Below are 27,255 nucleotides of genomic sequence, written 5' to 3'. Positions count from 1 at the left end.
CTGAGCGACTGAACTGAACTGAACTGAACTGAAGGCACCAGTTGAGAAAGGTAGAAAAAACCAGTATAGCTATACTATATGGGGAATGACAGTGAATCACAGAGGTGGCAGAGGTCAAACCAAAGCCTCTATATATCATTACAGTGACAAATCTTATACCTAAAGCTTTTTCTGCATCTCACAATATTCCTGAACAAGTTCTTTGGAATAGGAATCGTATGATCAGCCATGACTTGGGGGATGAGGAATAATCCTGAGAAAAATACAGAAGGTGGGCTGGAGCTATGGAAAGCTTGGGGAATAGCTAATAGGTAAAAATCACAGGAGTCTGAATTATGGAAGGGATACAGGACTTAGGAAGTTTCTTTCCCAGGTTCTTAAAACAAGTAACTGGTAGAACTGGATTCAACTGCCGGTTCAGGCCCATATCTTATTTCATTTGGACCTACTGGTTTTAATCCTTCCTCAAAGGGGTGTGAGGCACAAAGCCTATGAGGAACAGGAAATGATTGAGATGATTTTGAGGTTTCTACCTTGAGAATGGGTAGTTTTGAAAAGTAATTAACTAAGATAGTGAATAAAGCAGAAAATGGGTTGGGGGGGAGTGAGAGGGCTAGTTCAACTTGGAACCTGTTACGAGGCAGCAGTATAAACAGATGGAGACATCCAACCGACAGCAAGCCAAGAAACCTGCATCTTCTCGTAGATTCCAACATCATCAACGGAAACTGGTTCTAGGATTACCTAACAGACCTCTAAGGAACACCAGTATATTTACAAAGCAGCTGCAAAGATGGCCATTGAAAAGGGAGCTGGTGGTGAATCTTTTTCTAGAATATAAATCATATTTTATCAAAGTCACAAATTTAGTTATTTGTAAGCTAGAATCTTTTTCTAATGTGGTCAAGACCTCCACACATAAAATACAGAACTGAAGGAGAAAGTCACACCGCAAAGGTTTAAAACATTATCAGAAATCCAAAAGGGATGTCCCATAATAAAGTGTTATGTATCTATTTTCTTAGTGTTGCCTCACCCAAAAATATAAACCTATCTAGCAATACACACTAGAAAGAAGGAAATACCATGGCAATTGGTTTGTTTTGAGACATCATTGATTTGATGTCTCATTGATTTGAGAAATCATTTCTCAAATGATTTGAGAAATCATTTGATTTGCAACACCAAACATCTGAATGGCAAGAGCTGAAAAAGTTATTTAAGTGGAAAAGAATCTCCCCCACGACAATACCTTAGTTTTGTTGTATCTTGTGTGCAAAAGTAGTAACTGCAAACGGATCTTTTCTTTCTTAGTATCTTCCATAGGTTGATGCAACATTTGCTCTCCTCTCTGTAGAACTTCCTCAATCTGGGCTCTCTCCTCATCCATCTGAATGTTTGAAAGATATAAATTACTCAAAAGGAAAAAGCACAAGGTCAATTACTGTCAGTTCCAAGCAGAACCAACCTACAAGGTATAGTATAGTCAACATATGTTTATCTGAATGATACACAACAAATGTTTGTGTTTTTCTTAAAATATTTTATATATGAAGTTAAAATAGTTCATAAAGACTGCTAGTTTAGAAGTTAAGTAGCACTAAGATAACACTATCATCAGAAAATATGTCTATTTTTTTCAGATATTCTGTAAATTACATGACAAATCTTACATTGACACTTTGTAGAAAATCACATTTAAATCTGTTCTATCATGTTTGGCAGATATCTGGGTAAGCATCATTAGTGTGAAGATGTAATTAACAGAGAAGAAAAGTGACAACACCATGGTTTTTAAAATCTCCTTCAACCAACCTTTTCATCTTCATCACTGGATTCCAAGTGTTTTTCCATAACTTTTAACATATTATCTATGTCATTTTCTAACTTTTCCAAGTCAGAGAAAGGCACACCAACTTCAAACGCTTCAGCAGTGACCAGACACGGATATGATAACGGTTCCTGGCCAATTAGCAACTGTGGAGGGAAAAGCGCTCTTGAAAAGACGGTCTTAACTTGACCTTTCACCTTTAATCGGTGTCAAGAAAGAACTAGCATTTATTTGAATTGACTTTAGTTTATTCATTCACACAGCAATAATTTTACCAACTTGGGCATCTCTGATTACCACATTCTCCAAACTCCAGCCACAGACGTGAAGCAGTGTGCAAGTGACCCTGACTGCCTGGAGTGTGTGAGGGGCATTGTAGGACCACAAACAGACACATCAGGAAACAGTGCCAGGATGCAGGGCCACCCCTGCCGTGGCCACAGAGAGGAAGAAAGCCACCTCCTAATACAGGAACACCCCAAAGAATGACTCCCAATTAATGTTCTCCAGTATGGGCCCCTTGGACTGTGATACCCAAACTTCAAAAAAGTATACCTTTCTCAATGCAGTACTTTCAGACAATATCTATATAGAAATAGTTCATACGGACGTGCCTAAAATCAATGTGTGTGCATGCTCAGTCACTTCAGTCATGCTTCACTCTTCATGACCCCATGGACTGCAGCCCACCAGGCTCCTCGGTCCATGGGATTCTCCAGGCCAGAATACTGCAGTGGGTTGCCATGCCCTGTCTCCAGAAGATCTTCCCAACCCAGGGATCGAACCCATGTCACCTCAATCTCCTGCAACGCAGGTAGATTCTTTACCAGTGAGCCACTGGAGAAGTCTAAAATCATGTAACAACTTTAATAAAATGAAATGCAGGAAAACTGGCAGTGTTGACTGAACATGGGGAAGCTAGCAACCTCTCTGGAAAAATCTATTTAACAGCATTTATATGAACAACTTTCACAACAATTCCAAGGAATTCTACGAAGTGATCCTAAGGGCATATTAAGACACAAGCAAAAAGACATGCATAAGAGAATTTTAACAAGACAATATTTATAAAAGCACAATAAAAGTGGAAAACTGACTTAAAAACCACAACAGATCATATAGTTTAATACCTGTTAAAAACCTTGTCAAAGGAGAATAAACAAAACAATATAAAAATGTTGATACTTTAATATCACACACATATAAGAATATAAATACATGCCAAAATGTTAACAAATTATTTATAGGAAAAATAATCATTTTCTTCGTACTTTCTTTCAATCCTCCTCTTATGTCTCCTATATTACTCTTTTACATTTGTAGAAAAATCTCCTATAGTGCTACTGAAAAGACTAAATAAGAGTTAAAGCAAGATTTTTGTTTGTTTTCTTTAAGTTGCAAATAATCTAAATATATTCTTAGGCTATGAAAGATAGTTTGGCCTATTATATCAGATATTTTGGGATTCCCTGGTGGCTCAGTGGGAAGAATCTGCCTGCAAATGCAGGAGACCCAGGTTTGATTCCTGGGGCAGGATGATCCCCTATAGAAGGAAATGGTAACTCATTCTGGTATCCTTGCCTGGGAAATCCCATGGACAGAGACTCCTGGTGGTCTGTAGTCCATGGGGTTGCAAAGAGTCAGACAGGACTTAGCGACTAAACGACAACAACATCAGATATTTCAAAACAAAGCGAAGTTAGAGAATATTTACTTCCTACAAAAAAGAGGACCCTCCTCTTAGATAATTTGAATACTTGAAACCTTTTCTCAAATGGGTTATTTTCTTTAATACTAATTTCTTAGATTCTCTCCTTCATTTGGACAATCATAAATAAGAACAAATGCTCAATCAAAGAAAAGTGATAAAACCATTTTCGTTTAATTTTTTTGTTGTATATACCATATAATTGAGGCTTCCCAGGTGGCGCTAGCAGTAAAGAACCTGCTTGCCAATACAGGTAGATATAAGAGACGTGGGTTCAATCCCTGGGTGGGGAAGATCCCCTGGTGAAAGGCATGGCAACCCACTCCAGTATTCTTGCCTGGAGAATCCCATAGACAGAGGAACTTGGCAGGTTACATTCCACAGGGTCGCAAAGAGTTGGACACAACTGAAGCAACTTAGCACGAGCACCATGTAACTATCTACCATTCAGCTACATATCTACAAGAAAATAGTTTTATATAAAAACATAATTACTTACTTTGGCACTTCTGATGTGTTGAGAGACCTTTTCAAAATTTCTGTTCAATTCAGCTAATTTTGGTTCTACAAGCTCCCGGCTTGAGCCTCCACGTGCACTCATCAAAACAACAGCTTGATCTCGGACATTTTGCACTTGGAGATTGACATCATCCATCTCAGAGAGTAAACGCTAATTGTAAGAAAGCACAAAATTATCACATGGGAAAAATCAAAACCAAACATGGGTGCAGTGCTAACTGGGAAGTAAAGGGAGCTTAAACAAATGTCTGAGACTTCTAGTAAGAGACTTCTGTGCATCAATTTGAATAAGAGCTGTTCATATATTTAACGAGAGAGACTCATTCATGCTATACGGGAAGCATTTTAAACTACTCCCAGTTTATATAAAACTTTACTTTATAATTGAATAGTCTATAAGATTTATTGTGTCATTTCCTCAACCATCTTATTCTAAGAATTGCAAAGTTTCTTGAGGCTGATAAAAGATTAAGTAGCAAGGAACAGACTTTAACTTCTTTTCCCCCTAGAAATCTTGTTTACCACCATCCCCCTTTCCTTGGTGAAGGTAAACTGGTTTGGAAGGGAACTGAATATTACCATTTAGTTTTTAACTAAAATGTACAAGAACATTACGCAGTTTCCTCTGGCTAATTTCATAATGGTCATTAAATTCATTTTCAGGCCTAAGAAAGGGATGCAAATACCTGCCTCAATTCCTACTTCATTCATAAGTTTTTGAAGAGTGCTGGAATTCTCTCAGGAGTATGGCTATGAGTACATTTTGAGTGAAGTACCAGCTTATCTGTATGTATCTATAAATTCTGCAAATGTTTTCCTTGTGATTACAAGAATGAACGATACCACAAGGCACTCAGTGATCTAAGACAGGGAGCCTAATCCACTGTTCTGAAGAATCTGTGCTTACTTGTTATGGTGGCTGAGAGAAATTAAGTCGTTTGAGGAAGTAGTTTTTAAATTAGTGTATGTAGATAGAAACAGGAGAACATCAGCTTAACTATGGAACTTATAGAATGTGTTCTCTTGCATCTAAATGTGATTGTCATATTAAAAAAAAAAAAAAAACAGCCACTGCTTGTCTCAAATTTCGCTAGTTATGTAGAGATTCTTGAAATTCTCTTTAAGAAAAATCAAGTAGAAAGAAATAAACACTTTACAGATAGGTCTTGGCTTTTATGAAAAATTGTCTAAAGGTATGCTAAACATATGTTAGTGGTCTAATAAATTTAATAAATTTAATAAATTCACTAAAAGTGTAGTCCAGGAAATAAAGAAAATGTAGTGAAGAAAGGAAACTATCTCATTGTTTAAAGGTTTATAGATGCATAATAAAACACTCTAAAATGGTTTTGTTTCATATAAACCATCTGGTGTGAAAAAGCTCTGTAACATCTAAAGGACCTGAATCAATTGTTATTTTGCTGGCAACAGACACATTCTTTATTGTTTGCAGGTTCCTCATCAAATCTTTAATTATGCAGTGTTTCCTGTCATCGATAAACAACGTGAAGGGGAAAAAAAGATTCATTCAGTGATGTCTGCAAAATGTTGCAAGAGTATATTTGTAACCCAGAATTCAACTGTTCATCCATATCTGATGTGTCAGAGAGTTCCAAAGAAGGATTGGTGGGGCCTGAGCAGTAGACAGAAAAGATTTCCCAGGGGGAATTCTTAAAAGTTAGGTCTGACCTTCAACTTTGAAACAAAATGTAAAAACACAGGAAAGAATAAGGGCTACTCTTAGAAATTTTCTGAGACTCTGGAGTTCCCAAGACAACAAGTTCTTCTTTGCTTATCACCAGTGCATAAGGGTATCAAGAAGCTGAGCAAAGTGAAGAAGTCTGCCATACGGCACTTCTGAAAAAATGTACTATTCTTTCACAGCAGATTCCTCTGAAAAGCTGGGTCGGTGGGGAATATGCACCAAGAAATGAAAGCCAAATTACTCATTATGAAGTCTGTTTTGCTCCAACTTTCTGTAGTGCCACCAAATTTTGCAAGTCATGAAAAAAATAACTAAGAATGCACTTTCGCTGTTAACTAATGATGCAGCATTCAACTATGCACCATGACAAAATGAAGTATTTTCTGTTTTCCCAGCTTATTAAATTACAATGGAAAAATTATGTTAACAGCCCCATAATGTGGCACTTTTAGATGCCAATTCTTACCTAAGAGGAATGGAACAAAAATTTAGCTAAGACAAAAACCAAAACAAACAAAACGACTCATTTTGTTTATCCCACCAACATAAAAGTTAATAAATCTCCTGCACGAGAAACACATGTGTACAAGTAACTTGGAATATTCATCAAGACAAAGGAGACAGCTAAACCTTCCATTCTCAGAAGTGTTACTGGTCTGCTACCTTCACAATTTCTTCTCGTTTGCTTGCTGGCTTTTTTTCGATCTCATCCAATAGTGCTTCAGCTTGATAAAGCCAAGTGCTTATGTGAGCAACATTGCCATCAAATATTTCCAACTGGTTCTGATGGTTCTAGAAAGGAATTAATAAAACACTGATACAACCATATGAAATAATTAAGACAATAATCCTTGAAGACATTTAAAAGGTCTTCAAAGACCTAAGTAATGCTGAATTTCAAGAAGAACTTCTACCTTCCTGCAAAGCTCTTCCCCAGTGGATAAATCTCATTCCAAAAAACGCACAGCTGTAAAAGTAAAAGTGTTAGTCACTCAGCCGTGTCCGACTTTGCAATCCCATGGACTGTAGCCTGTCAGGCTCCTCTGTCCACGGAATTCTCCAGGCAAGGATACTGGAGTGGGTAGCCATTCCCTTCTCCAGGGGATCGTCTCAACCCAGGGATCAAACCTGAGTCTCCCACATTGCCAGCAGATTCTTTACTGTCTGAGCCACCAAGGAAGCACAGCTGTGGTTGGGTACTTTTTCATTTTAATTTAGACCTCAACATAATGAAAAATTGAAGACTAGAAGGCAAAAAGTTCTTTATAAATTTCATTTTATTTTAATCCCTATTTCTCATTCATATACTACAAATAATCTTATTGGCCCTGCCTTGATCATATTAGTTAAGAACTCATTTAAGGCAGCAGCAGCATTTAAGTACTAGTAAAAAAGCAATTCAAATATGGTTGAATAGATTTTGCCTACTCAAAGCTTGAGTGCTTGAGGCAGGGCCCATGTCTTTTCACCTCAGTACCATCAGCACTTAACAAGACACTTGGCATAGATCTCAGTGATATTTCCTGAAGCATAATATAACATGTGATTGAGTTAAATTTGAAAACAGAAGCAAACACTTAAGCCAGTTAAAACAGGGCAAAATTTCTGAGGCAAAAGCAAGAATTTAGAATTTGATCAAAAAGAGTGCAGAAGCTTTAGGATGAACTTAACAACTTCTAGGAAATATATTTTATAGGATGAAAGAAGTTTAAAAATAAGCAAATTATTAATCTATAACATGTAAAAATCACTGAAAAGTAAAATGAGAATAAATGACATAAGGAAAGTTTTGACAGTGGTCTGGATTCTAATTAAGAATTGACAAACATCAGACCAAAGCAGGTAAATCAAATGAAACAGAAAGCTATTATTTGAAAGGAGAATTTAGAAGGTACAGACTATAAAAGACAGAAGTAAGGAACATGAGAATGTGGAATAAAACTAGTCACAATAAAAATGAATATATAAAATAGTTAAAGAACATATTCTATGAGCCAAGATTTCACATTTGTTATTCAACACTTAACAACTTTGTTGCTGCTGCTACTGCTAAGTTGCTTCAGTCGTGTCTGTGCGACCCCATAGATGGTAGCCCATCAGGCTCCCCCATCGCTGGGATTCTCCAGGCAAGAACACTGGAGTGGGTTGCCATTTCCTTCTCCAATGCATGAAAGTGAAAAGAGAAAGTGAAGTCACTCAGTCGTGTCTGACTCTTAGCAACCCCATGGACTGCAGCTTTCAAGGCTCCTCTGTCCATGGGATTTTCCAGGCAAGAGTACTGGAGTGGGGTGCCATTAGATATGTTCTTTTAATTTCATTTTATATATGGGAAATTAAGTAATTTACACAAGGTTATGAAGATAGTAAGTTGTAGATGAACTCTGAATATGAATCTGACAGGTCAAGACGTAAGCCCACCAACTTTAATGCCCTATACATTCTGATTGATATTGAAACACATGATAATTTATTCTTCTCTGTTTCTATCCATTACCCAGTAATTCTATGAATTTGGAAAAAGTCCTATCTCAGATATATCTGAACAAATAATAATTTATGGATGAGAACTCTTTTTAAGGGAGGAGATGGTGATGCCGCTATATAGTATTCATTGCTAGTGTTAATACAAGAGAAACAGAAAACATTACGAAAGTAGAGGGGCACTATTTTCATGAAATGCTAGTTAATTGTGTAATGGTATAACCAAAGATTAACAGCATATAACACTTAACAATTATTATAATTATCATAATATCTAAAATTGATTGTTTTTAGTTATATAAGAGCATAATCACAAAAACTGTGTGAGGTAAAAATTATAATAATGTCCATTTTACATATGAGAAAACTGAGATTTAGAGAATGCTTAATTTAAGTAACTTGACCAAGATCGTCCAGTTTATAGTCAAAACTTTAACCTGGGCTATCAATATGCAGGTCAGGAAGCAACAGTTAGAACTGAACATGGAACAGACTGGTTCCAAATCGGAAAAGGAGTGCGTCAAGGCTGTATATTGTCACCCTGCTTATTTAACTTCTATGCAGAGTACATCATGAGAAATGCTGGGCTGGAAGAAGCACAAGCTGGAATCAAGATTGCCAGGAGAAATATCACCTCAGATATGCAGATGACACCACCCTTATGGCAGAAAGTGAAGAGGAACTAAAAAGCCTCTTGATAGAAAGTGAAAGCGGAGAGTGAAAAAGTTGGCTTAAAGCTCAACATTCAGAAAACGAAGATCATGGCATCCCGTCCCATCACTTCATGGGAAATAGATGGGGAAACAGTGGAAACAGTGTCAGACTTTATTTTGGGGGGCTCCAAAATCACTGCAGATGGTGACTGCAGCCATGAAATTAAAAGATGCTTCCTCCTTGGAAGGAAAGTTATGACCAACCTAGACAGCATATTCAAAAGCAGAGACATTACTTTGCCGACTAAGGTCCGTCTAGTCAAGGCTGTGGTATATCCAGTGGTCATGTATGGATGAGAGAGTTGGACTGTGAAGAAGCTGAGCGCTGAAGAAATGACGCTTTTGAACGGTGGTGTTGGAGAAGACTCTTGAGAGTCCCTTGGACTGCAAGGAGATCCAACCAGTCCATTCTAAAGGAGATCAGTCCTGGGTGTTCTTTGGAAGTAATGATGGTAAAGCTGAAACTCCAGTACTTAGGCCACCTCATGCAAAGGGTTGACTCATTGGAAAAGACTCCGCTGCTGGGAGGGATTGGGGGCAGGAGGAGAAGGGGACGACAGAGGATGAGATGGCTGGATGGCATCACCGACTCGTGAGTCTGAGCGAAGTCCAGGAGTTTGTGTTGGACAGGGAGGTCTGGCGTGCTGCAATTCATGGGGTCTCAAAGAGTCGGACAGAACTGAGCAACTGAATTGAACCTAACTGAATCCAATATTAAAACCTGTGCCCTTCTTTAACTAGTACACCTTTTTTAGAACATTAAAAACATTATATATATAGCCTGTAATAGTATGAATATTAAATACGATATTGTCATTTAAACTGTTCAAGTACATATTTTTATGTATATCACAAATGGTTTATTACTTAATAGAAAGGAAGTACTTTGAACTCTTTCTAGTTATTATCTTTCAAAGCAAAAGTTACAATGTAGTCTAAATGAAATTAATTCACAAGCAAAACATTATTGTGACAAACGGAAAACACTGTTTGGAATTCCAATCCAAGCTGTCTTCATTTTCGCGTATTGGCAGGAGACGCGATCTCGCCATGAGGCTCTTGCTAAAACTCACCATCAGGGTGCTGCACCAATCCTCAGCCCAGGTGCGGACCCGGCTCCACCCAGCACTAAGCACACAGAGCTTCTCTTCCAAGACGGCCTCACCGCCCTCGACCAAGTTCCTCAGGGCAGCACCGCTCTCTGTGATGGCGTTCAAATCGGCTTTTCTTTTCTCCAGATCCTTCAGAATATTCTAAAAAATAAAAATTCCAACACCCACTTGATCTCACAGAACATGATAAAAGTTTACACAACGATCATTTTTAACATGTTTTTCTTCCATATATATATGACTCCCTAGATTCGTCAAAAGTGCACAAGATTCCACAACTTGCTAACATGAGAGTTTTTAAGTTTCAAATAAAAATTAAATATTTAATTACACAAATACCAAAGGATGTAACAATTTTAGATGTGGAAAGGTAATTATTTCATTTATTTTTAAGTATAAATTTATTCAGTTCAGTTCAGTTCAGTTCAGTCTCAGTCTGGCCGACTCTTTGCGACCCCATGAATTGCAGCACACCAGGCCTCCTTGTCCATCACCAACTCCTGAAGTTCACTCAGACTCACGTCCATCGAGTCAGTGATGCCATCCAGCCATCCCATCCTCTGTCGTCCCCTTCTCCTCCTGCCCCCAATCCCTCCCAGCATCAGAGTCTTTTCCAATGAGTCAACTCTTCACGTGAGGTGGCCAAAGTACTGGAGTTTCAGCTTTAGCATCATTCCCTCCAAAGAAATCCCAGGGCTGATCTCCTTCAGAATGGACTGGTTGGATCTCCTTGCAGTCCAAGGGACTCTCAAGAGTCTTCTCCAACACCACAGTTCAAAAGCATCAATTCTTCAGCGCTCAGCTTTCTTCACAGTCCAGCTCTCACATCCATACATGACCACTGGAAAAACCATAGCCTTGACTAGGCGGACCTTAGTCGGCAAAGTAATGTCTCTGTTCTTCAATATGCTATCTAAGTTGGTCATAACTTTTCTTCCAAGGAGTAAGCGTCTTTTAATTTCATAGCTGCAGTCACCATCTGCAGTGATTTTGGAGCCCCCCAAAATAAAGTCTGACACTGTTTCCACTGTTTCCCCATCTATTTCCCATGAAGTGATGGGACCAGATGCCATGATCTTCGTTTTCTGAATGTTGCGCTTTAAGCCAACTTATTACACACCAATAATTATCTGCATCATAACTTCACATATGAAGAATCAATTTCATTTTCAGTAACTACAAGCGGGCAAAGCAAGACTACCCCAGAACTCAAAATTCTAAAATACTCACAGTGAATTTATCTCCTTGACTACTACAGGAAACAATTGATGTGCACTATATTTATTTGCAAGGACTACAACCTTATGCGAAGAACCGATGCTGGGAAAGATTGAAGGTGGGAGGAGAGGGGGACAACAGAGGATGAAATGGTTGGATGGCATCACCGACTCGATGGACATGAGTCTGGGAAAACTCCATGAGTTGGTGATGGTCAGGGAGGCTTGGCATGTTGCACTCCATGGGGTTGCAAAGAGTCAGACACAACTGAGCGATGGAACTAAACTGAACAGCCCTATAACTAGGTAACTTAACATATAGTCTGTTCATAAACATTACAAAAAATATTTCATCTTAAGCACATCACAGGAAAAGTAGCACATCTAAGCTTTGGTTCTGCAATTGTCATATTATGTAAAGGTAATACTCTGGATGGTATTATAACAACTTGATTCTCATATTTATAAGTTTGACTAGAGAATTATAAAGAGAATGTTGGGTTCCAAAATTAAAACTGCAAAGTTCTTTCAATCAAAACGTAGCATGCACATATCTACCCTACTGCTGTTGTACCTTTTTAGAATAATATTTAAATAAATCATTTCAAGGAGCTCAAGTCCACATTCATTCTTACATCATTCAATCACATTTTGAAAGATAAAAATCGCAAGTGAGTCAAGATGTAAGATTCATTTGGCCTCATTAATTACTGGTATATTTATAAAGACATCAAAATATTGCTCTCAATTAAGTGTTCTTCTCCAGCAAGGAGGGGGAAAAAACAGAAAAACAGAATACCCAGAGCCATGCTCTCTTCAGTTATTAACTTTCTACATTCCTTCAGTGGCTATGGACTGATTGGCTACAGTAGTCTTTAAAAACTATAAGAAATAATTAATTACATGCAACTAAATTTAAACAGTACACAAACCATGTTAATAAATTTTATTGTAAAGAAAATGGCTACACCGAAAATGCTGATTTTTAAGCTATGGAATAAAAACATTACGTTCTGGAATGAAGGTGCTATTTAAATTTTGCAATGGAAAATATAATTTTATAGTGGTGGAATGGAGAAGGCAATGTCAACCCACTCCAGTACTCTTGCCTGGAAAATGCCATGGACGGAGAAGCCTGGTAGGCTGCAGTCCATGGGGTCGCTAAGAGTCAGACACAACTGAGCGACTTCACTTTCACTTTTCACTTTCATGCATAGAAGGAAATGGCAACCCACTCCAGTGTCTTGCCTGGAGAATCCCAGGGACGGGGGAGCCTGGTGGGCTGCCATCTATGGGGTCACACAGAGTCGGACACGACTGAAGCAACTTAGCAGCAGCAGCACAGTGGTGGAAATACACTGAAGAGTTGAAAAATATGCATGGTTCTTAACTCTGACAATACAAGTTGAAAAAATTGGGTGATAATGTTACGTACTGATGTTTCATTTGGTTTACTCTAATGATGTGAATGTACTGTGAATTTGTGATTTGTATATACCATCTTCATTATTTCAAATCTGAAATAAGATTAAGTGGGAATTTAAGAGTGAATGGTTTCAGAAGAAATAAATATCATTATTTATTGTCTTTGCCCTAAAGATGATAATCAATTGAAAAACTAATTGAATTTATGTGAGTACACAAAGATGATTAAAAATTAAATATGCAAAAATTGATATTGCCTGTGTACCAGCTATAAGAAATTAGTTTAAAATAAAAAGTATACTTTTTACGTACTAATAAAATAAATACACAGGAATAAACTTTTTGGCATATATGCATAATGTTTACAAAGCATTATGTAGAGAGGGAATTTGGAGAGGAAATGAGACATTTACATGTTACTAAAATGACTTAATTTAGTAAAGATGTCAATTCCCCTCAAAACAAATTTATAAATTTAAGGCAATTCAAACCAAAGTTTCTAAAAGAATTTTTTAAAGAATTTAAGAGTAATAATTTTAAAATTCATATGAGTATATACAAAAGAAGGAACATAAAGTCAGGAAATCCTGTCATTAACTACATGCTAAAGTTTATTATAGAACCACATACTAAATAGTTGAAGAACTTTTCAGAGGGTCAGATCAGCGAAGTAGAAAATAAAGCAAAGTAACAGACAAAAAGAATACATGAACTGAGCAGGTCAAATAAGTGAGGAAAGGATAATTACTCAACAAACAGTGCTGAGACAACTAGCAAACTATTTGGGGAAAAAAGGGTTAGAGCCTTACCTCATTACATACACCAAACTAAATTCCAGAAGGATTAAAGCATTAAAGGTAAAAAAGTTGAAACTATAAAAGAGCTAGAAGAGAATATAAGTAATTATGTAATTTTATTGTAAAGTTGGCCTTTCTAAACACTAAAGGCAAAAATTAGGAAAAAAAAAGATCATATTCTTTAAAAAAATGTATAAGTGTTTTTAAAATATACAGAACAGAAAGGAAACTAGAATGGCAAAAAATTGCATCAATACACAACATATTAAGCTTTAACAATTGTAACAGGTAAAGATCTCCAAATTAAAAGATCAAATGGAGACAGAGCTACAAAGGGAATGTTCTAATTAAATAACCAAGACATGTTATTTGTCTACCATTGTCAAAAGTTTAGTTAAAACAGGCAAGTAGGAATTCTCACTAACAGCTGTTGGGTAAAACATTTCTGAAGGACAATTTTGTAACCAGTATAGACTTTAAAATGGATACATCCCTTGACCCAATATTTTTAGAGCTAAGAATTTATCCTCAGAAAATTAATTAGCATTAAAATATATGCTAAGATTTAACCACAAGTATACTCATCACAGCAGTTTTTACAATAGTGGAAACTGGTAATAATTTAAATGGCCATGAATGGAGGAATGGGACAATAAGAAATAAAATATTCAATGAAATACTATCTATCTCCAATGTGTGGCACAAAACACTTGTAGATAAAAGAAAATGTTAAAGATATAACCTGCTTTTCAAAAAGGTAATGAAACACTAGATAAAATTCTTTTTAAAATATATGCTTATGCCTGCATGTCTACATGGGCCTACAAAAAAACTGAAATGATAACAGGGTCTTCTTTGAACAAAGATCATTTTTGCTCCTGTCTTTTTTTGGTATTACACTATGCAAATATCATTCAATTAGCTTATAGGACTCATGGGACTAATAAAAAATAACGACTTTCAAAGTGTATTGTAGAAAAAAGATAATATTTCCTTGAAAAAACTTTAATTAAAAAAAATATATAGTTAAGTGCCTTTGGTTGTCATTCATCCCCTGTAACCCATGAATTCCACTGTTTTTCACTTCCTTCATATATCCCTTTTACTCCACACAGCCCACGGCAATTATACATTCCATGAGCTATTAAACTGAGAACATTCTTTCTAGTAACTAATATCTTGAGTTTCTTACAACAGCTAACTCCAAAGAGCATTCAAATTAAGGAACTATATTACACCAGGACCTCAGAGCACCTCCCTCTTCACACCCCAAAAGTCAACACCTGTAGAAGTCAAAACTGACACCTGGCGTTTTTATATAAAGCTCTGTCACAGTACTGATCATTTATTTTTAGCATTTATCTACAGTATACATGCGTCTTAGAAAATGAATTAACAAAAAGAGAATGCCTTGGTTCAAAAAAGAAAAACTAGTTTGTGTTTCATTCAATTCTTTGTCCACCTCAAAAGAGAGAATTGGCAAATCAACTCTCTAACCTATGTGATTTCTACTACTTTAGAACTACAACTTACTTTAGCCCAGGAAATTTCTGTATCCAAATCACCAAGCAAAGTTTCTGAAGTGGATTTCTGTACCAGTTCTGTTTCAGTAACAGAAAGCCATTCAGAGAGAGAAGCAGCCTCTTTCTTCATTTTCCGAGCCAACTGGGATGCTCTTTCCAGATCCTGTTTTCCCTCTGTCACCTTAAAAAAAAAGCACAAGAGAGATGAACACGGGTGGAAACAAATATGAGCTAAAGATCCACACAGATTCATAGTTAACCTCCAAGACATACCTAACCTTTATCTCTGGCACCTAGAATCACTCCATTCTTGCATTTCTGCAGGAAGACAATATACTGTAGTGGTTAAGTGTCAGGCCACCCTGGATTTTCATCTTAGTTCTACCACTTAACTTCCTAAGTGACCCTGGTAGAGATCTGGCCCTCAGAAGGTTGTTATGAGTTTTTAGTGAGGAAAATATATACACAAAGGTCTTGCCCCAGTCCCTTCAACAGGGTTAAGGAATCAATTAATATCATCTTTCATCATTTTGAGCATAAGATGTCTTAAAACCCTCTCAATGAGGGATTCTGTTTAAAAAACAAACATACATCAACAAGAGGGAGAAATAGCAAGATTTTTTACAATCATATGTTTCACAATTAACTGCTTAATTTAAAATACATTAAATGGCTATGAAATACAAACTTTTATTACTATTTTGTTCTTACTGTTGTTGTTAGAAAGCAAATGAACTTAACTGACATTTACCTGCCTCTCACATTATAGTAATGAATCTACACATGTTATACAATAAAACCCTGTGATCAGCACCGTTTTTTCCACTTAACAGAACAGGACAGTGAAGCTTAAAAAGGTTAAGGCCATGAGCAGAGCGGCATGACCCCGAGACTGAGCCTGGTCTGACCACTGGCATTATACAATGGTACGTTCAGACTAAAGTGATTCACAACCTAATGCTGAGCTGACACTTTAAAGGATGTCAAACACAATAAATACACGAAAACATGTTCCTCCTTTTATGTGCACGTATGTGTAGATGACAATATTATCAGTAGTAGAGTGAAATGTCATGTATGGGATGAAATTTTTCAGATATAGAAATCAAATTTTCTTAGTAAGTAAAATGGGATTGCATTTCTTACTCATCCTATAAGTTTATTTTTACTCTTGCATGTCTCAAAGATTGATTATTATTCAATTCCTTCATAAAAGTGAAATTTTTTTCCTATGGAGTTTAATTAAAATTCATGACTCTAAATTAATAGCACCTCAAGGCAGACTTCAGGAGAAAAATATTTGAAATATGTTAAAAGATATTATGATACTTATCTGACTGACAAGCCCAGGCAACTACACAATCATCATAAAACTTAATGCTACCAAAGATTTTGGTATAAAAGGAAGAAAATAATTTAGAGTTCAACTTATAACAATTTACACTCTCTTCAGCTGATCTAATCAATATATTTTAAGATGGACTGAATATTAAATTAGGCAATATCAAGTTGTAAATCTTTTACCTAATCATTTATCCCTTCTCTCTCCTGGATATGCAAACATTCCTTCTCAATAGGATCATTCCCACCAAGGATGAAACACTCAAGCATCTGTCTGTCTATCTCTTTCTCTCTCTCACACACACACATATACACACACATACATACACATACAAATTTCCTCCTCTGGCCCCACCTTCCCTCCCTCTCTCCTACCTTTCTCATGCAAATTCTCAAAACCATTTGTCATCCCCCATATAGTGTTCAAGCCATGACATTCTGGCCTCTACCTCCATCATTCCACAGAAATCATCTTTGCTAAGCTCAGCGATGACCTCAATGGCAAAAGATCTACTGTATGCTTTTAAGTGGATGCCTTGTTTTTAATATTTCAGTAATATTCCAAACAAAAACCTACACTCCTTCTCCAAATACCCTCCTTCCTTCAGCTTCCCACACCTAGCATGTTCCTGGTATACTACCACTTCTTACCACTTTTTTATATGTAGTTTCTCATGCATATAAAATATATGGTTGCACAATGTGTGTTTTTAAGGTGCATACTGTAATCATTTTATATACATATATATTGTGAAATGAGTACCACAGTTAATTAACACATTCATCATTACATAGTTACCTCTTTCTGTGGTGAAAACGCTTAAGATCTACTTTATTAGCAGATGTCAAGTTTGCAATTATAGAAAACAACACGGAGGGCCCTCAAAAATTTTTAAAAAGAACTACCACTATATGATCCAGCAACCCTACTCCTGGAATACAACAAAGGAAATGAAATCATCATTTTAAAGAGATATCTGCATTCCCATACTCACTGCGGCATTATTCACAATAGCCACTGATAAATAAATGGATGAAGAAATATGGGTATACATATATAAACACACACACATACATATATACTTTAGTCTCTTTTACAAGCTCATCTTCTTCAAATGTCCTCCTAAGTGATGTAAGCCCTCAAAACTTACTTAATTCAGAAACTTTTCTTTTTTCACTCTTGATATATCCTCTCCCTAGGCGATCTCATCATCACTGAAAATTTTAATTATCACCTCTATGCGTATGACTCAAAAAATTTATATCTTCATCCCAGATATATTCTCCAGACTTGAATAACTATGTGAATATCTGACATATCAATTAACTCTCGCAAAGACACTTGAAATGTCAACATATCCAATACACGTTTATGATTTTCCACGCTTCTGCCTTTAAGTGTCCCATCCAATGATGGCACCACGATCTTCCACATAATCAAGCCAGAAACCCAGGAGTCTCCTTCATCTCTCTCCTGCATCTCCACATCAAATCCTCCACCAAGTCCTGTTTACTTTACATCCTAAGTATTTATTTTAAAAATCTGTTCATACTATCTCCAATCTTCCACCCTAGTTCAAAGCACCATCATTTCTCACTAAGAGCATGACAATGACTTCCTAACTGGTCTTCTTACATCCATGCTTGCCTGTCTGCAATGTACCCTCGAAACTGCAGTGAGTGGCCTTTTAGAAAAACAAATATCTGAGCATGTTCTCTCCCTGCTAAAGCCCTGTAATAATTGCTCATTACTTCAGAGACAGAGATTAAAATATTTACCACAAACTCGAAGACACTGGTAGGATCTGGTATCATCACATCTCTCCAGCACATTTGTTCTCACACTTGTTCTCTCTGCTTTAGCCACACAAATGTACCATGCTGCCTATTGCCACAGACTTTTACACATGATGTTCCGTCAGCCTCAAAAATTCTTCCACTGATTTTTGCCCTGGCTACTACGACTTATCCTTCAGATCTCAGCTTATACACCACTTTCTCAGGGAAGCTTTCCTAACCCAGACTGGATCAAATCCCTCTTTACACATACTCCTACAGTGCTACATATATTCCTTCATAACACTTTCGGCTGATAATTTGACATTACTTTGTATGACTGCTTGATTAAAGCTTTCTTCTTTTATTTCTCACAGTTCCACTTGGCAGAGATAACATGTTTTTGCTCATCACTGTATCTCTAACTGCCTGTGTAACTCCTCATATACAGTAAAGTCTAGTGTTGAGTGAGAAAATGACTTAACTCTAAAGCCATAATCACAGAAATTTGGTGTAAAAACCAGCCACACTGTTACCATTTATAAAATGCCCTGTCAATTAATAAATACAGTGAAAGTGAAAGTCGCTCAGTCTTGTCCAACCCTTTGTGACCCCTTAGACTATACAGTCCATAGAATTCTCCAGAATACTGAGGTGGGTAGCTGTTCCCTTCTACAGGGGATCTTCCCAACCCAGAAATTGAACCCAGGTCTCTCGTATTGCAGGCAGATTCTTTACCATCTGAGCTACAAGGGAAGCCCAAATAATACAGTACTATTTCACAAGTAACTTCAGCTGTATAATATAAAAAGAAGCTCTTACCATATGTGTTCCAGATGTGCAGTGTATCAAAAATGGTATACCAGTATATCACATCAGTAATCTAATATTGCAGAAGTGAAATCCAAATTGCCCAGGAAATGTATGACTGTTAGTAATCTCAAAGTAATCACAAAATTGCAGCTTGTATTCTCTGGGCTTGTGTAGAAACTTGGTTAATATTTAATAACCACAGAAGGGTTTAATATATTATCTAACACAGCTTTTCAATATTAATGAGAATGTTTCACTTCATTTGTTTCTGTGTTTTATCTTGTTTTTGCTTGTCTGGTTTCAGGGCAGAGATTCTCAATAAGAGAAGACGTTAAGCTTAATGGATCCAGTCAGTCATTCACAATAAAGGGCCTAACAACTTCCCCACAAATTCACTAAGCTGTCCAAATTATAGATGTTTCTGGATAGGATTTTAAATCCTGCTGGATTAATGTGAAGTTCCTGATACTATTTATTAGAGTCCTAATGTTTTTAACACTTCTCAAAGGATTGTTCAATCTAGAAATCCAAGGACCAATAACCTGTGTTTACACAGAGACTATTACTTTTGGAGTTTCCTCACAATAACTTATGAAATGTCATAGCCTTTGAAAATATAGAAATTAGTCTGGATTAAATATTAAAAATACATTTCTATGTAACTATTCACCACTTTAATAGTAACATACTCTGTGAAAAGGCAAAAAGATATGATACTGAAAGATGAACGCCACAGGTCAGTAGGTGTCTATATGGTCTATAAGGTGTCTATGAGGTCAATATGCTACTGGAGGAGAGTGGAGAAAAGAGGCTGAGCCAAAGCGAAAACAACGTTCAGTTGTGGATGTGACTGGTGGTGAAAGGAAAGTCCAATACTGTAAAGAAAAATATTGCATAGGAATCTGGAATGTTAGGTCCATGAATCAAGGTAAATTGGAAGTGGTCAACCAAAAGACGGCAAGAGTGAAAATTGACATTTCAGGAATCAGTGAACTAAAATGGACAGGAATGGGAGAATTTAATTCATATGACCATTATAACTACTACAAAGCTATGGTTTTTCCAGCCATCATGTATGGATGTGAAAGTTGGACTATAAAGAAAGCTGACCACCAAAGAATTGATGCTTTTGAACTGTGGTGGTGGAGAGGACTCTTGAGAGTGCCTTGGACTGCACGGAGATCCAACCAGTCCATCCTAAAGGAAATCAACACTGAATATTCATTGGAAGGACTGATGCTGAAGTTGAAACTCCAATATTTTGGCTACCTGATGCAAAGAACTGACTCGTTGGAAAAGACCCTGATGCTCGGAAAGACTGAAGGCGAGAGGAGAAGGGGACGACAAAGGATGAGATGGTTGGATGGCATCACTGACTCAATGGACATGTGTTTGAGTGAGCTCTGGGAGTTGGTAATGGATAGGGAAGCCAGGCATGCTGCAGTCCATGGGGTCGCAAAGAGTCGGACACAACTAAGCAACTGAACTGAACTGAAATGTGGACAAGAATCCCTTAGAAGAAATGGAGTGACCCTCATAGTCAACACACACTTTTAAAGATATATAATAAAAATTATTGGAATAAATGGAAACATGAATGATTGATGCCATAAAATTCAAATAAGCATTCTTCTCCCAGAAGTAAAATTTTAGAATACATAAATGAGAGAGACAGAGGGGCAGTACACCTGCCCTGCTCACCTGGGCACCCAGGTCATTGTAGAGAACCTTCAGAGAAGTCAGCTGCTCATCCATCCCCTTAGGGTTGTCGGTTTGCTGCTTCTGGACAATGTGCCTTCCTGTTTTGATTACTGTCTCCACTTCAAGCTTGACTTCACTCAAAATTTTATAGAGTTTCTTTAAAATAAAGCCAGACAAATAATACATATTAGTGAAAATGTGGTAACTGGAAACATTTCAGAACATGGATGACAAAGATCGACAGCTAAGAACTAACCATGGAGATCAAAGGGCTTTATCTCTCTCAGATATGGTTCAAAGAATGAGTAAGATGAAATCAAGGTTGTAATAATTTTTTAAATTCAGATAAGAAAATACACTCATAGGGATTATACTTGTCTTATTTAAAAAAGACTCAAACCTGTATCTTAAAGGCTTAGGGACGTACTTGATAATATGAACATTTTTCCTACAAAAAATGGGAAACATGAGGACAAAAAGTTGAACGTCTAACATTTTTTAAAATTACATTTTTCAAAATCCTAAATGCCATTACTAGAAAAAAGCTAATGCTGGCTATTTCCGGCTGTGGGAATTTCAAAGTATTAAGATACAATTTTTTTCTTACAGTTCTCTGAAATACAAAGTCTACCACAATGAGCACATGTTAGTTATATAATGAAAAAACATATAAAAGTTCCATACATCAATATGTAAGAAGTTGAAGTTATATAGGTCAAATTCAGAGATGCCCTCATCCTCATTGCTTTGAAACTGAAAAGCTTTATCCTGGGCAGGTTCTCTTATCTCCATTCATCATAGTGTTGACCTGAAACACCCACGTGGCATGGCCCCATAGTAACAGACCACTGGACTAAATGACCCAAGATCAAGGACAGTGCTTGCTTTGGTGATCTCTGCATCTCAGTAAATATACCTGTACATTCATACATGCATATGCACACGTATTGTGTATAAAAATACATCCTATTTGTCATCCTTCCATTCATTCCAGTTTTTAAGTAATCAAACAATCTTCAGTATGCAAAGACATGTAGAGATTGCAGTTTTGAAAAGCACAAAGAGCTCTTCCCAGACTTTTCTTAACATGTGTCATCTTCCGTTTTCTCATGATTCTTCTCAGGCAAAATATCAATTCTAAGGCTGAATACTCAGGCTGCTGCTGCTGCTGCTAAGTCGCGTCAGTCGTGTCCGACTCTGTGCGACCCCATAGGCGGCAGCCCACCAGGCTCCCCCGTCCCTGGGATTCTCCAGGCAAAAACACTGGAATGGGTTGCCATTTCCTTCTCCAATGCATGAAAGTGAAAAGTGAAAGTGAAGTTGTTCAGTCGTGTCCGACTCTTCACGACCCCATGGACTGCAGCCTACCAGGCTCCTCCGCCCATGGGATTTTCCAGGCAAGAGTATTGAAGTGGGGTGCCATTGCCTTCTCCAAATACTCAGGCACATGATCTTTAAATTTCTGTGCAACTGAATTTTAAAGTTCAAACTAAAAAGTAATAAAGTCTTTTAAATAATTTTTTCTTTTACATCTTAAGTTTAGATTTGATTTAAAATTTTATTTTCCTAGAGAATGATTTTTATGCTACCATATGACTGACATCCATTCTAAGTATAATTTCTTCTTTCACACTTTAGGCTTAAACTTTATAAATTAATATTTAAAATTTTACTTTCTTTGAGAATGAATTTGCTGTACATTGCAATATTCCTGACATTCATTCTAAGTATGGTTCTTCTGGTAGTGGTTTAGTTACTAAGTTGTGTCCGACTCTTGTGACCTCATGGACTGTAGCCTGCCAGATTCCTCTGTCCATGGGATTCTCCAGGCAGGAATACTGGAGTGGGTTGCCATTTCCTGGTTCTTCTACCTAACTCAAATTTATCCTTTAAAATTTAGCTGTTTAGTCACATTCTGTCAAAGCCTTCCTTAACTTCATATTGTGATTAAGATTTGCTTTCCTCTTGTTTTTAAATCATGTTATATACATGTCTATTCTAGTTTCCTTATCTCATTACACTGTACTTCAGTTCAGTTCAGTTCAGTCGCTCAGTCGTGTCCGACTCTTGGTGACCCCATGAATCGCAGCACGCCAGGCCTCCCTGTCCACCACCAACTCCCGGAGTTTACTCAAACTCATGTCCATCGAGTCGGTGATGCCATCCAGCCATCTCATCCTCTGTTGTCCCCTTCTCCTCCTGCCCCCAATCCCTCCCAGCATCAGAGTCTTTTCCAATGAGTCAGCTCTTCGCATGAAGTAGCCAAAGTATGGAGTTTCAGCTTTAGCATCAGTCCTTCCAAAGAACACCTAGTACTGATCTCCTTTAGAATGGACTGGTTGGATCTCCTTACACTGGAGTAATTGATTTTAATCTCTGCTGTCTCTCTCTCCTATCTCTTCTAATTTCCTAGGAGGAAAGGACCACACTTCTAATTTTCTAACCTGTTTTTCATCATTTATCCCTATTCTTGGCACATTTTAGACTAATAACAACTGAACAAACATGTACATAAGCACTAGATGAAGCTATATTAGCAACAGGAAAACCCGTTGGACACATTAATTACCCAGTGGCCTTACCATACACTTGTCCAAGTGGGTCTGTATGACATCAGGGTCCACATCCTTCACATCCAGAATATGCAGCTCTGCTTTCACACCATCAAGCACACGCTTGCAGTCAAGCATGCGCTGTTCAAAGTTAGCAGGCTTCTGGAAAAGCTGGAACTTTGTGGACACCTCTCGAAGTTTCCTCTGTTGGCAGAAATGAAAATAATAATTCATGTTAGAATGATAAACTCTCTCAGCAGAGAATATTAGCATAACACATATTTCGAGAAGGGGTAGAATAAAGGAACAATAAAAATACTCCTTAACGGAAATCTGTGAGGTTGCCCGATCATCTTAAGGAACTGTACAGCCCAGGTGTCATGAATTCCTTGACACTCAGGGTCTCAATCTGAAATATAATGAAAGGCTAAGCTAGCCTCACTGTAATGAAAACCACATTAATTTTCTCACCTGTCTGAACAACACAGTTCAGAAACCTAGAATTCCTAATGCCCTTCAACACAAGCTCAAAGTGGAAGTCAGTCTGCTTCTTCCATCACAGGGCTGTCAGACTGTGCCCCATGCACTCAGCCTGCCCAATGTACCAGTCACACCAGTCCCGATGGAGTGCGTGCACGTAGTCATGTTCAACTCTCTACAACCCCATGGACTGTAGCCCGCCAGACTCCTCTGTCCATGAAATTTTCCAGGCAAGAATACTGGAGTGGATTGCCATTTCCTTCTCCAGGGTAGCTTCCCAACCCAGGGATCACACTCATGTCTCCTGCATTGGCAGGCAGATTCTTTACCACTGAGCCTTCGGGGAAGCCTGTACTGATGGAGGTTCTGTGTCAATGGAAAGACCTATACAAAGTGAACTTCTAAATCGACATTGCTCTGTCTTCTCAACTCAACTAGAAAACTCAGATCCAATAGTTTCCACCCAAACAACAATTTGTTTCTCCTGCCCACCTTAGGACACAGTATGCCTTCAACGCATCACTCTCTGCCCCTTCTTCACATCACAGAGAAGACCAAAGGCATCCAAGTCATCAGCTCTTTCTCATTTTCTTTTTATGCCCAACACACTGAGAAGTAAAAGGAAGCTGCTCTCCCTCCTCACCTGCAGCACATCCATCTGACTTCCTCCCCTGGCAGTCCGGCCCTCTGGGGAGGTCTGGAGTGGAGACCTTGTACTTCTTCTCAACTCCTCTAGAGTCAGCTCATGGGCTGAGATCTCTGCTTGGATTTTCTAGAGAGATTAGAAAAGGGAGAGAATGTCGTTTTTAAGTTTCATAGAGTCATACAACAGGTAAAAACACACTCTGACATAAACTTTAATCAGCATGCAGAATAATAATAATGTGTGTGTGTGCCCAGTCGCTCAGTGGTGTCCGATTCTTTGCAACCCTATGGACTTTAACCCGCCAGGTTCTGCTGCCCATGCGATTTTCCAGACAAGAATACTGGAGTGGGCTGCCATTTCCTCCTCCAAGATAATAACAATACGGCCACCCATATTGCAGGACTCTGTGCATGGTGCATGAAGATCTTTGCACTGGTCATTTCGAATGCTCACCACTTATTTACAAAAACAGAATTTTCCCAATTTCATAGCTAAGAAAATTAGAATTTTCAAATGGTGGCCATTCACTAGGACCTCACATAAAAACTATGAGAACCCCCAAACCCACATGCTGCCCTGTAAGTAAGGTCAGCCTCTCTCATTGACTCTGGGTTGAATGGCAGGCAGGGGTGGTTCCCATGCAGATGAGGAGATGATTACAGATGCTCCCTTTATGATTGGAACACCCTCACATCCATGGCAGTACCTGAGCTTCCTGCGGAACTTGGAAGGCATCTACTCTGTCAGTCAAGTACGTTGTGAGCTGCTTGTCCAGCTCCCCTAAGCTCTCCTGCAAGACCTGAAGCATGTGGTCAGTTTCCCGCAGGACCTGGAGCTGCTTTTCCAAAGAAATCTGCTTGCTCTCTGCCTACAGGAGGGGAAATGTAATCATTAGCCTCTCAGCACAAACAGAAATGGCTGAATAGAAGAAAACTCTTATGTTCTAACCACCAAGAAAAAGAGCAAACTATGAAAGCACTACTTCAAGACTTTGGCCTGCACTTTAAATAACAATTAGCAATAACAGTGAAATTGCCCTTCTAATACCTTATGCATCTTGCAGTAAATTACTTCTTTCTATATATGTAACATGGAAAAATAGGAAAATGCTCTTGCAGGCACTATGTTAAGTGAAATAAGTCAGAGGGTAAAGGACAAATACTGTATGACCTCACTTATATGGGAATCTAAAAAATAACAAAAACAAGAAAGAAAAAACAACAAAAAGGAACACCAAGCTAACAGAAACAGAGAACTGGTGGTTACTAGAGGCTGGGGGCAAGGAGTAGGCAAAAAGGGTGAAGAGGATCAAAAGTTACAAGCTTCTAGTTATAAATATATCAATCATGCTGAAGTGATGTAAGGCATGATGGTTATAGTTAACAATACTGTATTAACACATGTAAGAATTAAAGATTTTAAAATTAAAAAAATAAAAAAATAATAAAAAAAATACTGTATTGAGAGATTAGATCTCAGAAGTCCTCATATTGCAACTATGTATCATATCAGAAGTTAACTAGTCTTATAGTGGTAATTACTTTCTAATGTATACAAAATCAGATTATTATGTTGTACATCTGAAACTGATAAATGTCATATATCACTTATACCTCAATATAAAAAGGGGAAAATGTAAAGATTTTTTATGTAACATACTAAAATAAAGGGAAAAAATAAAACGTCATTTATTACACATTTAGGGCATTCTTAGGACTCAATAAAAAGCCTATAAACAAAAATAGAAAATATAACAGAATGTCTATAAATACAGTGAATACATAAATCTATGTTTCCAAAGTTTAAAAAAGTTCTACAGATGTGCCTAGTATTGAACCACTATTTGTTGCACTTTGGGGTTAAGTTTGAAGCTATTCATGATCTAATCATCAACAGTTATTTTTTTAATACATGCCTAAAAACTTCTAATACCCACTTATCCCTTCTATAAAAACAGTCTCCTTTCTTTGCTTACTGATATGAACATGCACGTTTGATACTTTCTGAGTATATATCTAAGAGACAATGAATGACTCTAATGTTTACTGAGATAATGAGTTATTATTTTTATATACAACTATAATATAATCCTTAAAGAAAATTAAATAGTTCACAAGTAGCAACAATCTCACAATTAAAAACTTCTTAATCATCCAGTTCTGCCTGCCTTATAAAGTCTTCTCCTCCCCACCTAGTATTTCAGCATCCTCAGCACCCCCACTGGTTACCAACTTTTCCCCTTGGTATAAGTTTTTGAGGTCAGCTCCATATCATAAACATTTAACCAACACTCAAGCATGGCTCCGTTCTTACCAGGTGACTGAGATCTTCATATCGACTGTTGAAAGCCTCCAGTTTCTCACTAATTATGTCATCAAGGATTCCTCCATCAATCAGAGTCTGGCCAAGTTCCCGAATCTGGGTGCGATTGTCTGCTGGATGTCGCAAAACAGATTCTAAAGACTGGACAGAGACAAAGGAAAAAAAAATAATGCATTTACCAAGGCAAAACATATCAACGATCATAAAACTGTTCACTTGTTTAAGACAAGCACTATATGATATCACATATATGCAGAATCTTAAAAAAAAGTCAAATTCATGGAAACAGGCACTTGCTGGGGGTAGGGAATAGAGGAGAAGGGGAGAAGTTGGCCAAAGGGTAAACATTTCCAACAATAAAATGAATAAATTCTGGGTGTGAAATATATAGCATGGTGATTATAGTTAACAATACTATATAATATATTTGAAAGTTGCTGAGAGAGTAGATCTTAAAGGTTTTCACTACAAAAAAGAAATGGTAATTATGTAAAGCAATAGAGATTTAACTAACCCTGTGGTGGTAATCATTTTTCAGTATATGAGTGTATCAAATCAATCCACTGTACATCTTAAACTTACACAATATTATA

General features: G+C 37.4%; 1 protein-coding gene across 1 annotated transcript in view; it reads right to left on the bottom strand.

Moving 5' to 3' along the window:
- UTRN (utrophin) overlaps nucleotides 1-27,255 on the bottom strand; it is a 543,338-nt gene that overhangs the window by 320,616 nt on the left and 195,467 nt on the right. Inside the window, exons 28-38 of the mRNA XM_052646047.1 lie at nucleotides 26,654-26,803; nucleotides 25,047-25,208; nucleotides 24,338-24,466; nucleotides 23,245-23,418; nucleotides 20,663-20,818; nucleotides 15,042-15,212; nucleotides 10,031-10,210; nucleotides 6,427-6,555; nucleotides 4,039-4,209; nucleotides 1,816-1,977; nucleotides 1,253-1,390 (exon numbers count right to left, since the gene is read on the bottom strand). Coding sequence (XP_052502007.1) covers nucleotides 1,253-1,390; nucleotides 1,816-1,977; nucleotides 4,039-4,209; nucleotides 6,427-6,555; nucleotides 10,031-10,210; nucleotides 15,042-15,212; nucleotides 20,663-20,818; nucleotides 23,245-23,418; nucleotides 24,338-24,466; nucleotides 25,047-25,208; nucleotides 26,654-26,803 — 1,722 coding nt within the window. The remainder of the gene's footprint in view (nucleotides 1-1,252; nucleotides 1,391-1,815; nucleotides 1,978-4,038; nucleotides 4,210-6,426; nucleotides 6,556-10,030; nucleotides 10,211-15,041; nucleotides 15,213-20,662; nucleotides 20,819-23,244; nucleotides 23,419-24,337; nucleotides 24,467-25,046; nucleotides 25,209-26,653; nucleotides 26,804-27,255) is intronic.

The sequence above is a fragment of the Budorcas taxicolor genome, chromosome 9, assembly GCF_023091745.1.
Source record: "Budorcas taxicolor isolate Tak-1 chromosome 9, Takin1.1, whole genome shotgun sequence".
In the NCBI taxonomy this organism is placed as follows: Eukaryota; Metazoa; Chordata; class Mammalia; order Artiodactyla; family Bovidae; genus Budorcas; species Budorcas taxicolor.
Note: the sequence above shows the minus strand (reverse complement) of the source record. Positions and strands in the feature narration are given on the sequence as shown.